Source organism: Mastacembelus armatus, chromosome 19 (genome assembly GCF_900324485.2).
Source record: "Mastacembelus armatus chromosome 19, fMasArm1.2, whole genome shotgun sequence".
Classification (NCBI taxonomy): Eukaryota; Metazoa; Chordata; class Actinopteri; order Synbranchiformes; family Mastacembelidae; genus Mastacembelus; species Mastacembelus armatus.
Genome location: NC_046651.1, coordinates 695,355 through 710,296, shown reverse-complemented (window position 1 = coordinate 710,296; position 14,942 = coordinate 695,355). Strand labels below are relative to the sequence as shown.

General features: G+C 40.1%; 1 protein-coding gene across 3 annotated transcripts in view; it reads right to left on the bottom strand.

Moving 5' to 3' along the window:
- Positions 1-4,231: 4,231 nt before the first annotated feature.
- The window catches only part of dnah9 (dynein, axonemal, heavy chain 9), a 117,576-nt gene continuing 106,865 nt past the window's right edge, over positions 4,232-14,942 (bottom strand). For 2 of the 3 annotated variants that reach the window (XM_026315463.1, XM_026315462.1), the window contains 4 exons: positions 11,685-11,867; positions 7,372-7,625; positions 7,127-7,262; positions 4,232-5,583 (listed from right to left, as the gene is read on the bottom strand). In XM_026315463.1, coding sequence (XP_026171248.1) covers positions 5,356-5,583; positions 7,127-7,262; positions 7,372-7,625; positions 11,685-11,867 — 801 coding nt within the window. In that variant the 3' untranslated portion in view covers positions 4,232-5,355. The remainder of the gene's footprint in view (positions 5,584-7,126; positions 7,263-7,371; positions 7,626-11,684; positions 11,868-14,942) is intronic. The other variant, XM_026315464.1, reaches the window with a different exon arrangement.

The following is a 14,942-nucleotide window of genomic DNA, read 5'->3' as shown; positions in this document are numbered from 1 at the left end:
TTCTCTCTGCTCTATCCACTCACCCCAACCGGTCGAGGCAGATGGCCGCCCAAACTGAGCCCGGTTCTGCTGGAGGTTTTTTCTTCCGTTAAAGGGAGTTTTTTCCTCTCCACTGTCACCAAGTGCTTGCTCATAAGGGATTTGTTGGGCTTTATTGTTTTTGTAAAGTGCCTTGATATGATTTGTATTGTGATTTGGCGCTATACAAATAAAATTCAATTGAATTGAATAAACCACTATGCTGAAAATGTCGTTTACTTTCCTTGAAATGAGAGCTGATACTACTGAGTTTATATATTTATTGCAAGACATTTTGTACTTTAGTGGTTTATCTATTACTTATGTTTAATTCTAGTTTTATTATTAAAACTATAGATTGTTTCTTTCAGCCCTAATAACTGTCTATCAGTCTTCAGGTCTACTGCCTGCAGTACAGACCTAATGAGCCAGAACAGACTCTGTTTAGAGGCAAAACCAAGGACGCAAAAGTTGTGTATGCAATCGCTGCACAAATTCAATTCAATTCAATTCAATTTTATTTGTATAGCGCCAAATCACAATTCAATCACTCAAGGCACTTTACAAAAACTAAAACTAAAAACCCAACAATTCCCTTATGAGCAAGCACTTGGCGACAGTGGAGAGGAAAAAACTCCCTTTAACGGAAGAAAAAAACCTCCAGCAGAACCGGGCTCAGTTTGTGCAGCCATCTGCCTCGACCGGTTGGGGTGAGTGGATAGAGGAGAGAGAAAAGAACAGCAACAATAAACAACAGATAGACACTGCAGGTTGGTGGGACCAGTAACTGCTCACCTTTTCTCAAACTACTGCTCAGAGCAGACCCCAGGCCTGAGATGGAGAATGCTTCACACTAAACTATGCACCAAATAAATAGAATAAATTCCCAATATCTTTAACCAACTTTAATTTTCAAAGATGGCTTGGATGCTTTTTGTTCGTGTGATCATCTTATTAATGTTGATCTCAGTGAGATTACCTGATTAATAAAGCTACAGTAAATGTGCCAGAAACCAGGGGTTTAGCTTAGGTTGAATTCCTAGACAAGGATATTACTTGTGGTCTGGCAAGCAGATAAGACTAATACTATATTCATCAAAAAGTGAAATGTTCAGTGTACACAAATGCGAGCTTGAAGGTGAATGGAGATAATCATTGCCATTATGAACCACAGTAAGCTTCTAACATGAACATAGTAGGTGCTTTTGCAGTGACTAGTTTCTGCCTGACTGCCTGACTGCCCCAAATCACTGTACTCTCCCAGCTTATCTCCCTCCATGCAGGACCCAACCCGTTATTTATGATAATCCACAGATTGTAGGCAGCTAACAGACATTTGTTTCACGACAGATGCCACATTCAGATAAACATTTAATTAGCAACTCATCAGCTCTGTCAAAACTAATTACCCCAGTTTCCAGTTCTAGCCAAAAACTGCTCCTCTTGCATTTGGTCTGCACAGCAGCTGACTCTTCTGGCTGTGTTGGGACATAAGGAGCCAGAGGCTGCTCAGAGCTGGGTCCTCATATATGTGAGCACCTAATCCAGCCACTCTGCCACTCAGCTCACTTTTCTGGGTCAGAACAGTGAGAATAATGGGTTAGATAGAAATACAACATTGTGCTATTTATCAGCATTTATCAGGCCTGTTATGAAAGTGACTGCTAGTGAGGTGTTGCAGCTGTGCTTTTGGTTGTCATGACAGCTCATTGTGATGTGAAATTTAGAATGGGTGGTGAAGACATCGATGGCTGGCAAGTGGTACCTGGGAAGTGTAGTACTGAAGTGACAGCTTAGCACCAAAGATATCAACAGAAAAAAAAGAAAAAAACTGACAGAAAGCGGCAATAGCAATCGGTCTTCCACCAAATAGCCACAGGGTAATCAAACTGCCCTCTTGTCAGATGATCACTGTGCAGGTTTATGGGTATGTAGAACATGTGCAGAATGTTGGATGGCACATAAGGTGAGGGAGCAAAACTGGGAATTCAAGGCATCACCTCCATGGATATTAGTGATTATTGAGACCTGCGATCACATTATCACATTTCACTGAAATTAGAACTCACTGTGCTTAGACACTTACACGCTCCGAGGAATCTCTATAGCATTCGCATTAGCAGCTTCTCTGGACTGACCTGTCACCTAGCAACCACATGACGTCTCTCAGCAGATGATTAAAGGCACTTTCTTTTCCATTCTGAGCATGACCCCTTGGAAAAATCCCTCTGCTCTCCTTATTACTGTTTTGAGTTTATAGGCCAGAATTTGTGTAGATTTTGTTCCACCAACCTAATTTTCCAGCTGTGTCCACCTTATTAATCTCCAGTGCTTGTCTAGTGTTTTATTCAAGCTGTTTTCCCCTTTAATTATTTTCATCTATGATATTACTCACCTACATATGTGGTAGCTAGTAATACTTTTATTTGCTCCAGCAGTTGCTTTTGTACTTCTCCAGTCTCTAGTATAGCCTGACTCTCATGAGTGCTTTTGTTCCTTCCCATATTATTGGACCTGTGTATCATGTATTATTTATTTCTACAGTCCTGCAGCATCTTATCCTGCAAGATTGACTTCTTTAATTCCTACATTGTTTTCCGTTTACGAGTTTTTAATGTTATTTTGACAATAAATATTAAGGAAAGAAATATTTATGGATTCAACTTTACCAAACAGATCTACCTTCTTTGTTTATTCTACACGTCTCCTTCATAACCTACATGGGATTTAATTATTATGGCTCCACCTCTCCTAGCTAAGTTAAATGAGCAATAGCACACTTGGCATTTTGTAATTTACTGTACTGTAGCTTTTCATGTTCATGTCCCCTCAGATGATGTTTCCTGTATGAATATTACATCACCTTTATCTATCTCCATCTGAAATCAGATCTTTTTTCTTTTTGCTGCTTTGTTCAATTATTGTATGCTTATATCACTCATGAAGCATTTTACAAGGCAACGAGTCTGCTGTATTAATTCTGCATCTCAGTTTTTGTGCTTATTTACCTTCTCCTATGGTTGTAGTGGTATAGAGCTAGTTGCCTCAGAGAATGCACAAAACAAAAAGTCTAGATGTCAGTGAAAGCAATGTTTCTATCCTAAAACATGCACACACACGCACATACACACTAGCAAATCTATTCACCCACCATTTAACTATTTTTACTCACATACATCTACAAAAGAAATCATCATCAACTAGTGAGGATGCAAACATTTTGTCTGCAACTGTAACCTTAGCCTCTATCTTCTAGCATGACCATGTGTGTAACTTAGCTGATTAGTGTATATAATCATGTCAACTGGAAAAGTTGTGTTCAATCAGCTCACTGTTTTCTTTTGGGAGACATAACTGTCTGTCATCATCTAGAAATGATAGGCCTGCTTTATTTACTTTTGTGTTAAATATTGGACTCATAATACCATCAATCCATGTAGAGAAGTTTGAAGAAATGTCCTACACTTACTACTATATTCAGACCAAAGTAGGTTTGCTTGCTTGAATGTAAAACTTTACAGGGAGCTGGGATTTAGCAAAAGGTTAGTTAAGTAAGTTGGCAACATCACTGCAACATTAAGGGCTGTAGTTTCTCCTGTGCAAAGCCATGCTACAGTTGCATCATTGCAAGGGCATCATATATGTGTACACTGGCCAGATCTGTTTTCATAATGCCACATAAAGGTGTAATTTGGGACTTCTACATAAATTGCCTCACCCTGCATCATTGCTCTCCTCCTCCTACTTTCCCTCATCTGCTCCTCCTCCTCATGCCTCTCTGTCTCTGAGCACATTGTTAAGGCTCTCCAATAACCAGATAAAGGAGACGCCGGGGAACCTGGGCTGAGACAGCAAGAGAACAAGAAAGGAGGGAGGGAAAGAGAGGTTTTTAGTGCTGAGTTATACTGTAGTGTCTGTCTGCATGCCTCTGCTGTACATGGTGTTGAGGGATATATCTATGAGACTCGATACTTTTCTGCTTTAGAGAGGTTTTTTTTAATCTAAAATGGGGTGGGGAGGAGAGTGGGAGAGAAAGTTCAACTAAAGACTTGGAGAGAAGAGGCAGAACTGGGAGACTGGAAACGGGAGATAGGGGAATGACTGCATATTGGCACAAAAATAGGATATATTGTAGACCATGTGAAAATAAAGCCACTTTCACAATCTGGAATGACAAGATAACATGTTTTTATTCTAGAAGTTTTTGGTCAAAAGTAAAAATGATTGTAAACACATAAAAATATTTACTGTATATATGGTCAATTAAAACATGACTGTTGTTAAAAATTGTGTACATACTGTAGGTAGTTTAACAGATTTGCATTCAGCTAAAAACCTGTGAAATAGTTAAATTTACTGTGTGTGATATTCCCCAGCCAGCTACAGTTTTACACCTCCTCATAAAGTGACTCACAGATAGATATTACTAAAACTTCTCCACACGCATGCAGGATAATTAGCATTTTAATAACTTACAAACAGCAGCTCAAAAACATGACTACATACTTGTCATGAATGATTTTAGTAGAACTATTAAAGGCTCAGGAATCTGCGTATAAAGGTGATCTTACATTTCGGAACCCTCAAATGACAAATACACACACACACGCACGGAACTGCAACAGAAAGTATTGGCACACAGAGGAAGAGAGAAGACGTTATGCTGGTACTTTCTGTGAAAAGTGAGTGATGCTCGCTCACTGCTGTTTGAGACACTTTAGATTTTACTCTTGAGATGTGATGTGTCACGTCCCCTGTGGGTGGAGAGAGAATTCCTGCCAGTGAATGACACCAGGAATTCATAAAATCCTCAATGTGTCTATTTGTGGAGATCAGACACACTTTAATAATGCCATACCATACATGAAATTCTCCCAGGACTTTGCCAGTTGAGGCTTAAAAATGACTAGCACTACCACCACCCAGCTAATCTATTAGTTAGCATGTTTATTGCTTGCTGTGTTTATTATAATGATATTATGCTGTTAGCAGCTGTGTTGATGTTTGATGATATTTATAAAAGAAATGTTACAAAAAGCACAGTTCAGTTTCTTTTCTTATTCATTACAGGTATGACATCATGGCAACTGGGACACTGTATTTAAAAACAAAGGACAATGATACAGTCCGTTTACGTTGTTTTAGTTTTACCATAAGATACTGATTCTACCAGATCAAATAAGGCTGTAGCAAGGAAAAACCCTGACTGTTTTGAAATGATAAAAGATTCACTTTTCATTTGAGGAAGACCTTTTTTTAAAAAAAAAGTTACATACATAAGGTCCAAATGTGAGTCTACCCACTGACTCTCCATTCCCAGCAACACATGAAAACCTGCTAGATCTGCAGAAGCAAGGCCACTCCAGCTAAGGTCCACTTGGAGGGGTTTTCTTTGGTCTTCAGGTTGAAGGTCCACACATATGTGGGTCCCCTCTGACGGGTTTTGTAGACAGGACACTGATAGACATTCCTGCTCTCCTGTTTGTCCACTGGGATGGCCCTGATGAAGATGACCGGCATGGTCGGCGTGAGCTCTTTCAGACGGGCATCTACAATCAAGCCAGTCTGAAAGAGAAAGTACAGGACAGGAAAGGAGATAGAAAAGGGAGGGAGAGGGCAAGTGGAGGGGATGACAAGCCAGTCAGCCATAGGCAGGAACAATCCACAGAGCTGAGAGAAGTTACAGATTTGCTTCAAGCACAGTTAAAAACTTTGTCCAGTCACTTGCCATTGAGGTTGCATTTGATAATGTCCTTTTGTATGAGAAAAAAAGCAGATGCTTGACTAATCTCAGCAGGCACAAGCAATGTTAGTCTTTCAGTTTGCAGAACACATTATGGCGGTACCCTTGAAAAGTGATGAAAGTCAGCAGAGTCTGAGTTGAAGTCAAGCTGCACTGTCTCAGAATACACTCTAAACTCTAAACGAACTGAAACTGAGTGGTCTGTCGCATTAATTAATCCTCCTTCATTTAGTGCCTGACAAACACAAGTTTCTCCATGCATGCACAGTGACTTTTAGGAATGAATGTAAATCCTGATGACTTTGGAACGCTCAGAGGACAAAGTGTGGGTAAATACACATAATGGTATCTTAAAGAGGTGGGGCTCATTGAAATTCATTATAAATTAGTTTCAGGACACAGAATATATACCCTGTTACTATGGTATAGATATCTGTTTATACAGTTTAATAACAATCACCATATTGAAAGGATAAAAATGTATTACAAAGCCGGAGTACACACTATCATTAGGGTGTCCATTACATATAGACAGACACAGTTCCCTTGTGCATTTCTGTCTCATCCATTCAGCAAACAAAGTGTTTCTCATCCACATAGTGTATATAGCTGTCCGATGTCTGAAATCCCGATGAATAAAATGATTAAAAGAGTCATTAACATAGATGTGTAGCTTTACCATAAATCTTTGACTGTTATTGCTGCACAGAGCTGTGTCCAGATGGAGTGCTGCTTACTCTTCTATTAACAGTCAGCTACTCCCCGCCAGTGGCACAGAACTGGCCTTTGGGCTGAGAGGAGGATGTCAAGAGAGGAGCCCAGGCCGTCTGCCTGCCTGTCTATTTGCCGACATCTCCAACTTAATGAAGAAAAAAGGAGCCACTCCTCTAAAGGGCGATGTAAGTGTTCAAGTGCACACACTGCACATTCCTTAATTAAGAAGTCTACAGGGATGCTCCTTCAAAGCTGGGTGCATATACAGTAGGTGTATGTATGTAGATAGAGCCCTGGGAAGCTGAGTAATGCACTGAGCTCTGAGAGCTGAATGAAAGCAGGATGTAAAGCAGAAAATTAAGTCACAAAGGGAATGTGGGAACCCTGTAGGGCAAAAATATTGAAGTTACTTTACTTGACTTAGATTAAAGATGTATGTGGAGTTCACTCACCTTATGTTCATACATTAGTTTACCATCCATCAGCAGAAGCAGTGTATAAAGGAAAATTTCTGTATAAGATGCTTGAGAATTGAAGTGTGCTGTTTTTGCATCCACACCTTCCCTGGAGACTAGATGTCAAACTAACTAAAACTTGCTAAATTAGTGACAGTAGGCTGAACAAAGAACTCAATAAATAACTCATGTATACCTGTGTGTCCCAGCGTGCACCCTCCATGTACAGCCCATGGACATAGGCCCCTTCACGTGGCGGGGAACTGAAGTCCTCACGATTCTTCTTGGTAACGTCACACTGTAGACCCATGTTGTCTAGAGGCCATTCATTCCTGTCATCCACATACAGGGACATTTACACACCAGTCACACCAAGTGGATTCCATTAAAAAACAAACAAACCTACAATACGTTTGGTGCTCTCAATAAAACCAAATCTACCTTCGAGCCATAGCCTGCATGATGGCTGTGAGGAAGGACTGGGGGTTGAAGAAGCCAGCTAGCCACACTGCAGAGGGTAAGATGAAGTCAGTTGACCAGGCTTCCAACTCTTTGATCCTGCTTAGCAGGTCAGTGAACCACAGGGCCAGGCCAGACATGGATGGATAAGCCCGCTTGGTCCAGCTGTCAGGTACCACATCCAAGAATATGGCATTCTGAAGGTTCTCCATGTCACTAGTCATGGTCAATTCTCCCTGAAGGATGGGGGTCACAGGCAAAAGTACATTTTAAATCAGCTGAAATCACAGTCAAACATAACTATCAGTAAATCACTCATTTGGAGCACAGTAATGCTCATTTAAAGCCAGGGAGGGCTACACTGAATTTATGTGCAAAATAGAAGCGAGGACAATGGCTATTGCAGGGCTAGCTCGTGAACTACTGTAGCTAGCAAGCTAACTGGTAATGTGGAAAACCAGCCAGAACATTAGATTTTGATTTGTCACAGAAAGAAAAGATGATGTGGTTCACGGTTTTGTCTATTTAAATACATGAAGATAAATACATGAATATATTCATATATATTAGTCAGAGAGTGTGCGCCCTGGTCACAGGTTAGTTATAACCTTAACCTTGTCAAACCATGGAGCACCTCTTTTGTGGGAGGGCTGACATTGCTGTCAGCTAAACAGTAGTCACAGTGGATGGCAGTAGAGGAGGATGTACCTGTGTCAGCTTCTGAAATTATTCAGCATATTACATGGACAGTCGGCACTGGAGCTGAAGGCAGTTACAAGTCCTACTACACTGCAATGTGCTGCCCGTCCATTATAAGTTTCTATCATAGTTAGTTTTGTGGTTCAGTCATTTAAATACAAGACTTGGTTTTTAAAGCTGTCATAGTGTGGGTATTGTGTTTCCTGTACAGACTTTTATTTTTGTTACTGAGTTCCTCTAGCTCTTTGTTAGTGATAGGTAGCTTTATGTTTGTTAGTTTTAATTTAGTATCACCTGTGTTAAATTAGTCTTTTGTGCTTAGGGTATAAATACCCCCTCTGTTCTTTTGTTTGTTGTTGGAGCATTGATGTCAGTGGCTTGTGAAGCCCTGTCCAGGTCACTTAGGTTAGTGACTGTTTGTGAAGGATCTTTCTGTACTTTGTGTTTTACGCTGAGCAGAGGACTTTAGTTTTTGTTCTACGCTGAGTGGCGGAATCTGTTTGCCTGTTTTGGGGACCATATGCTGTAGCAGAGATACAACTCTTTCATTTGGACATAAACTTCATCACATACTGCAGTTAGAATTTTCCAGGGTTTGCTGTACTTTGAGGAACAGGCTGCTTGTGGGTATTAGAAAAATCAGTTGTATAGTTTGGCTTTTATCCTCTTTATGATCAACTGGATAGTATCTACTTTAATTGGGGCGATTCCTCTTAGAACTGACAGATACTGCCTCTTTTGGTCTTGGTTGCTTTTTGATTTTTCATTATAGGAAGAAACTGGGAAGCTAAACATGGGAGGTGACATCTCCCAGCCACATAAGGTGTAGAACAGTAACAAATCCTCAGAAACCACTGATGCATATGTAAACATTACGACAAGTATGCCATTCCAGATAAGGAAACATACTGCAAGATAGCCAGGAGAAGAGTAATGCAACAGAATGTGAAAACAGTGATATTCCTCACACATTGATCTGGAGCTGATGTATAAAAACCCATATGTCATGACTCTATGACAGCGACAGGGCCCTGTAAATTTATCTACATCAGTGCGTTTACCTTCGTAACCTCAAAAGAATCTTAATCTGTCAGTTCAGCCACAGCACACTTGACACACCATGGCACTGCTGCATCATCTCACCAAGGCTAACATTCTGATAGCTCCTATTTATTCCGCTATAAAGACAAAATATGATTCGATTTGCTGTTACAGTCTACATAGCTTTTAAATCACTGAGCCAAATTATTGAAGCTTGTAGTGTCGGGAGATTGAAGCCTCATAACTCCTGACAAACCCATGTACATACTGCCCCCCTCTTTCTCTTTTCATTTGATATAAACACACAACTGAGTCAGGCTTGAAACATAGAGACATCTCATTCCTTTCTGCACCTTTGTAGTCCAGATTGCTGAATAACACTCAAGACTGGGTTTAGTTATGCAGGAATACAAAAGCTGCAGCTCGTCAGTCTCAACAATGTAGAGTGAATCATAGGTGTTGGACTTAACCTTAATTTATTTTAGGGTATTTAGCTCTTAGTATGATCTTTGCTGGGCAAGTGGTTCTCAAATAGTAATCTGTGGACACCGAACAGTGACATCGTTGTTCTGCCCATGTGATAAATAGTCTGACTTATTAGCTGCCTATGAAATAATAACAAAAGCTGAAAACTACATGAACTTAGAAAACATCTTAAAAAGTTCCACAAGGGCCTCAGGTTTAGCTGATGCTGCAGGAGCCAGTTTACTTGACTTCAGTGCTACCAATTACAATATGTCAGTGAAAGACTGTGTGTGAAGAATTTCTTTGGTGCACTGGAGCAAATGACCAAGTTACTTGTGATGGCAGTTCTAAATCTGTAAGGAGTGGAAGGATCTTATTGGTACTTGAAGAAGCCAGTGAGTCAAACCAGCAGATTGTCAGAAAATGTAGTTTTTGTGTTAAAATGTGTTGCGTTGCATATAGTGGGCAGTCGTGGCCTAATGTCCACCTTCAATACCATGACTGAGGTGAGACCCTTGAGCAAGGCACTGGACTCCCACCTGGCTGCCCACTGCTCCGGGTGTGTGTTCACTGCTGTGTGTGTGCACTTTGGGTGGTAATGCAATTTCCCCATTGTGGGACTAATAAGGGTAATAACTTAGAGCTTTCTTCAATTTCAGCTGGAAGCCTCCCTCCCAGCATATTTAAGAGTGAGGGCATAACAACTGATGTGTGATGTGGAGGGTCAAGGACAGGAGAAACTGACTGACCACCACTTACTATAGCATGTACAGTGCATATCAACTATGAGAAGCCACTGGACTTTCCATCTCCCTGCTGGAGAGAATGGGTGTCTGATGGGGCTCTGACTGCCACTACAAGCATGTGCTTTAGCAAGCAGCTCTTTAGTTGTGTGTCTGTAGGAGATTGTCAGTATGTAGCCCTGCTGTTTATCACAGTTTATCAACTCTAAATATGTCTGAATACAGCAGAGTTGTTCTGGGCCCATGTGTTGTGCTTACTGCCCATGCAGAGGAATAAATCTTGTTCATATATATATAATGATGTTTTTCAGCTCTTTTCAGGCTTTGCTAATGCACAACTAGCCTCTAGCTAACCCTAGCCTCAGTTTGCTAAGGCACACACTGAGGTTGCTTTTTTAAAATGTTTTAAATTCTTTTTTATGTGTCACACATACAGTTTAAAAACTGTAAATGAGTACACAGCTAAGGACCAGGTCAGATAGTATCTTTAGTAATTGTAGATGTCATTATGATTTTAAAAAGAAAGACACATGTTCTGCATGTTTCATTACATCTTCCAAAACATGGCCAATATATCTTAAATTGTGCCAGGGGTATGTAAATTTATGAGCACTGTGAAAGCCTACCTATGCGCCTAGTCATATAATATGTTTAATGTTAAAAAATGCAATAAATTGAATATTTTCATTTAGTGGCAGTAATGCTTCCAAATTCCATGTAAGGATGGAGCTTTGGTTTTAGGGCTCCAGTGCAGACGTCCACTTTTCCTGGGAGATGATTTTGTCTAGGAATGATAGTGACTAATAAGAGTGAACTGAGTAAGGAGTCTTACTGTTTTGAAAGTGTAAACTATGTGCCTCTGTACTTACAGTACTTCAACAATGTAGTTATTGTTAACCCATAACATCTAAATAACGTTTTCCATATTTTATCACATTTTGTCACACCTGAGATCAAATACTAAAGCTGTTGTGATCATTTCCATTAACGGTGGGTGATATTACCTGCATAATATGGACACAGCATTATCAACCAACTCATCATAGCTCATTGTTTTGTTTTGAAAGTCTGCAAGCTTACAGTTTGGGTTCACTCTCACCTGTATCAAAAGCCCATTTTCAAGCAGCAGCAGCAAAAATTTCTGATTGGCCTACTGAAGAATTGCGTAAATTAGCAACTGTTTATGGTTGTGTTGTGTTCATAGTTTAAATCAGACATTGCATATTTAAATACTTCACTCAACTGTAAACAAACTAATGGCAACTAATATGTAGTCTTAGATGTATGATGATGGTCATCATCATCATCATCACCACTAGCCCATTGTTAGTATCATAGTCTCCTGACCTTCAGTCCCAGGCTGAGCTCACGGAGGGAGCGTCTGATCTCCTGGGTGAGGAGGTTCATGCGCTCACACTCCTGCAATGCCACCACCTGGTAGGGCGTTCTCTCCTCTGCTTTCGCCAGCAGCTCAGCCATGTTGAAATCCTCTGGGAGTCTCTCCTTAATCTCTTCTAGCACTGCCCGTACCTGATAACATAGGAAGGAGTGCATCACATATTATTTGATCCAGCTAACATTTTCAATTAAAAACACTCAGGACAAAAAACACAAAAGGGGAGAGAATACTCCTTGAAATGAAAGACTGGTGAGACATTGGCGTTATCTGTGTCAGACAATCTTGGTGCTGCCAACGCTGACAGCCTGAGAAACTGTTAGTTTGAAAGAGACAGCTCCATAAATATTCATGAAGATATATTTTGCAACGGTAGCTCTTTGTTTTCAATAACAGTCTAATCCCTCTAGAAAATCAATGCTCACATCATATTTTTGTGGGTAAGTGATGAAAGCTAATGTCTGTGTCAACATTTTCCCAGGGCACCCAGCATTAGTAATCAATCAACGGATTAGGTGCTGAACAAAGGATATGAGGTCATCATATCTATGGATTTTTCAGTTCAAATATCTGATCTGGGTCTGGCAGCTACTAAGCATGCTGAATACAAAGTGGCCCTTGTTCATAAGCTCTGCATGGCTGTCATCTGTTAGGACAGGAGTATCCAGGCTTCTGAGCCAGAAAGGTCACACATCATAGTACATTAAAGTAATACACACACAGACTGCACACACCATGCACTGGCTAAGATGTTTCACAAAGTAAGATTACCAGCAAAAGCAGGCTTACTTCAGTAAATCAGACATTTATCTGGAAATTCTGGTTTCCCAGCCCTGTATGGCTTCTCCTGAGGGTGGTGGGTCCAGAGGAGGATGGCCCCACATCCCCTTTTTGGGTTTTGCCCGTTCGGGCCCCATCGGGACAGACCTGGGCACCATGCGCTCGAGTGCAAGCCCCAACCCCAGGCTTGGCTCCAGGGTGGGGCCCTGGATATGCCATGCCAGGCGACGTCACAGTCCTTGATTTGGACTTTTCAATAAGAGGCTTTTGAACCGCTCTTAGTCTGACCCATCACCTAGGACCTGTTTGCCTTGGGAGACTCTACTAGGGGCATGTAACCCCTGACAACATAGCTCCTAGAATCATCCGGGCACTCCGGAAACACCTCCACCACAATAAGGTCGCGGTTCAAGGCGGGAACAATTAACCAAACCTCCGCAATTAAAAAAGCACACTTCAAACCAAAAGTGACACAAGTTGAGCTTTAGCTGCTGCAGCACTCACCATGGAAACTTTAGAGTTCACTATCAGTTGGATTTTGATTCATATAAGTAACAGCCTGCTTCCAAATGATGAAATTACTTTTTCTATAAGTTTAGACAGGATGGCTGCTCCCCAGGTATTTTATTTTTATAGGTAGATTTCTGGGTGTCTTCAAGCTGATCCACACAGGTAAATCTGGTTTAACAGGTAATCTTATTTTATGAAAACACCCTTTGCTCAGATTGCCTTCAGACTTAGCTTCATCTCAGGCTTAACCAGTTTTTTAGTCAGTCTGCCAGAGTGCAACTGTTTTCTCCTATTTCCACCACGACTACTCCTCTTAACAGCTGCAATGTGGATTCCATTAAGGTCATGCCGCACAAATTCAAATGGATCACATTCGAAATGACATGCATTCTCTGTGTACTTTATTGTGTACTTCACACAAACATGAAAGAGAGTCACAACTTCAGAAATTGTTTGCAACCCTTTTGTATTGTGGTTTAAAATAGCTGGAAGCATTGTTAAATGACCTTCTGGGGTTTTCAGACATCACAGGATATTTATCTCTCAAAGAAACAGATTATTACCACTATCATTTTAAAGAAAAGGCTGGAAATGGACAAGGAAATTGTCAAAATATGACTGTATCACTGGTAATTTACATTGAACAAAATACAATCATCAATTCTTAATTTAATCAAGATTAAGAAAGTTTTATTTTATGATTAAAAACATCCTTGTCAGTCAGACTGATGGTAATACAAGTTTAACAAAAGCCTGTAACATAAGTCAGATTTTGCTGCTTGTTTCAAGCAACAGTAACCATAAATGACTTTTTAACAAAGCTAACACTCAGACAACCAAGACCCATATTTATGGTATTAAAAAAGTGACACTTGCTCCATTGAGGGAGTGCGCAAGGCTGCACTCTCTCTGACAGAGTATTTGTTTGACTTTTTACATTCAGATAAGCTTTATTTTGCAGCGGTACTGAACCAGAAAATGCACCAGAAAATGCCATCCCTGTAAAAATCACCCTGGGTGCTGTCAGAGGCTTCGAACAGTTGGTGTGTAATTTATTTTCAATTCAGTGTGCAGTAGCACCAGAAAATGTCACCTGTTGTCATCATACATTTAGGATCTGCCGCACTTTCCCAGAGTTTAGTGAGACAGTTGTCTTTGTAAAAGACCTTTGTATACAATTTTTGCTGAGGATATCTTTGACTTCTCAAAGCAGAGTATTGTATCGGAATCATAACTTGAGTTCAAATACTACAATCTTACTTTCCAGACCTCACTCACTATAAGTGAATTTGTCATACTAAAACTCGTTCTGTGCAACCAACATTATTCCAACTCACAGAACCTTATTTTATATTCCAGTTGAGTTCCAAAATTTTCAAAGATAGCAAGTGGTTCAAGTATTCCAGTATGTAGTTGCATGAAGCCAAAGCTACTAGATTAACTCCACTTTAATCTAAGTAATGGTAGTGGCGTAATGCAGTGGAGCAAAACGTAGTTATTTCCATCCAAAATGTAGTGGAGCTGATGTATAAAACTATTTATATCCATCTATGTGCTTCCGCTCCAAGATTAATAAAATATTTGATGTGAACAGCAGTACAGAACAAGAACCTCTAAAGTCTAAATTAGTGCAGTACATAAGTAAATGTACCATGCTACTATTTGCCATCAATAGAATATTCACATGTAGAATATTTCCTTTTAATGGAATCATGATGCCAGAAAAACACATACATAAAACCTCACATATAACACATAGAATATAAATGCTACTGATGATGAAATGATACTAGTGAAATAAGATTATTTTGACACAATTAAAACTGCTTAAGGGGAAAAAATCTGTTCAGTTGTGAAAACTGGGAAGACAGTGCTTTCAGGCTCTGTCATGTATGAGTTTTTGTATTTCCTGTATGGAC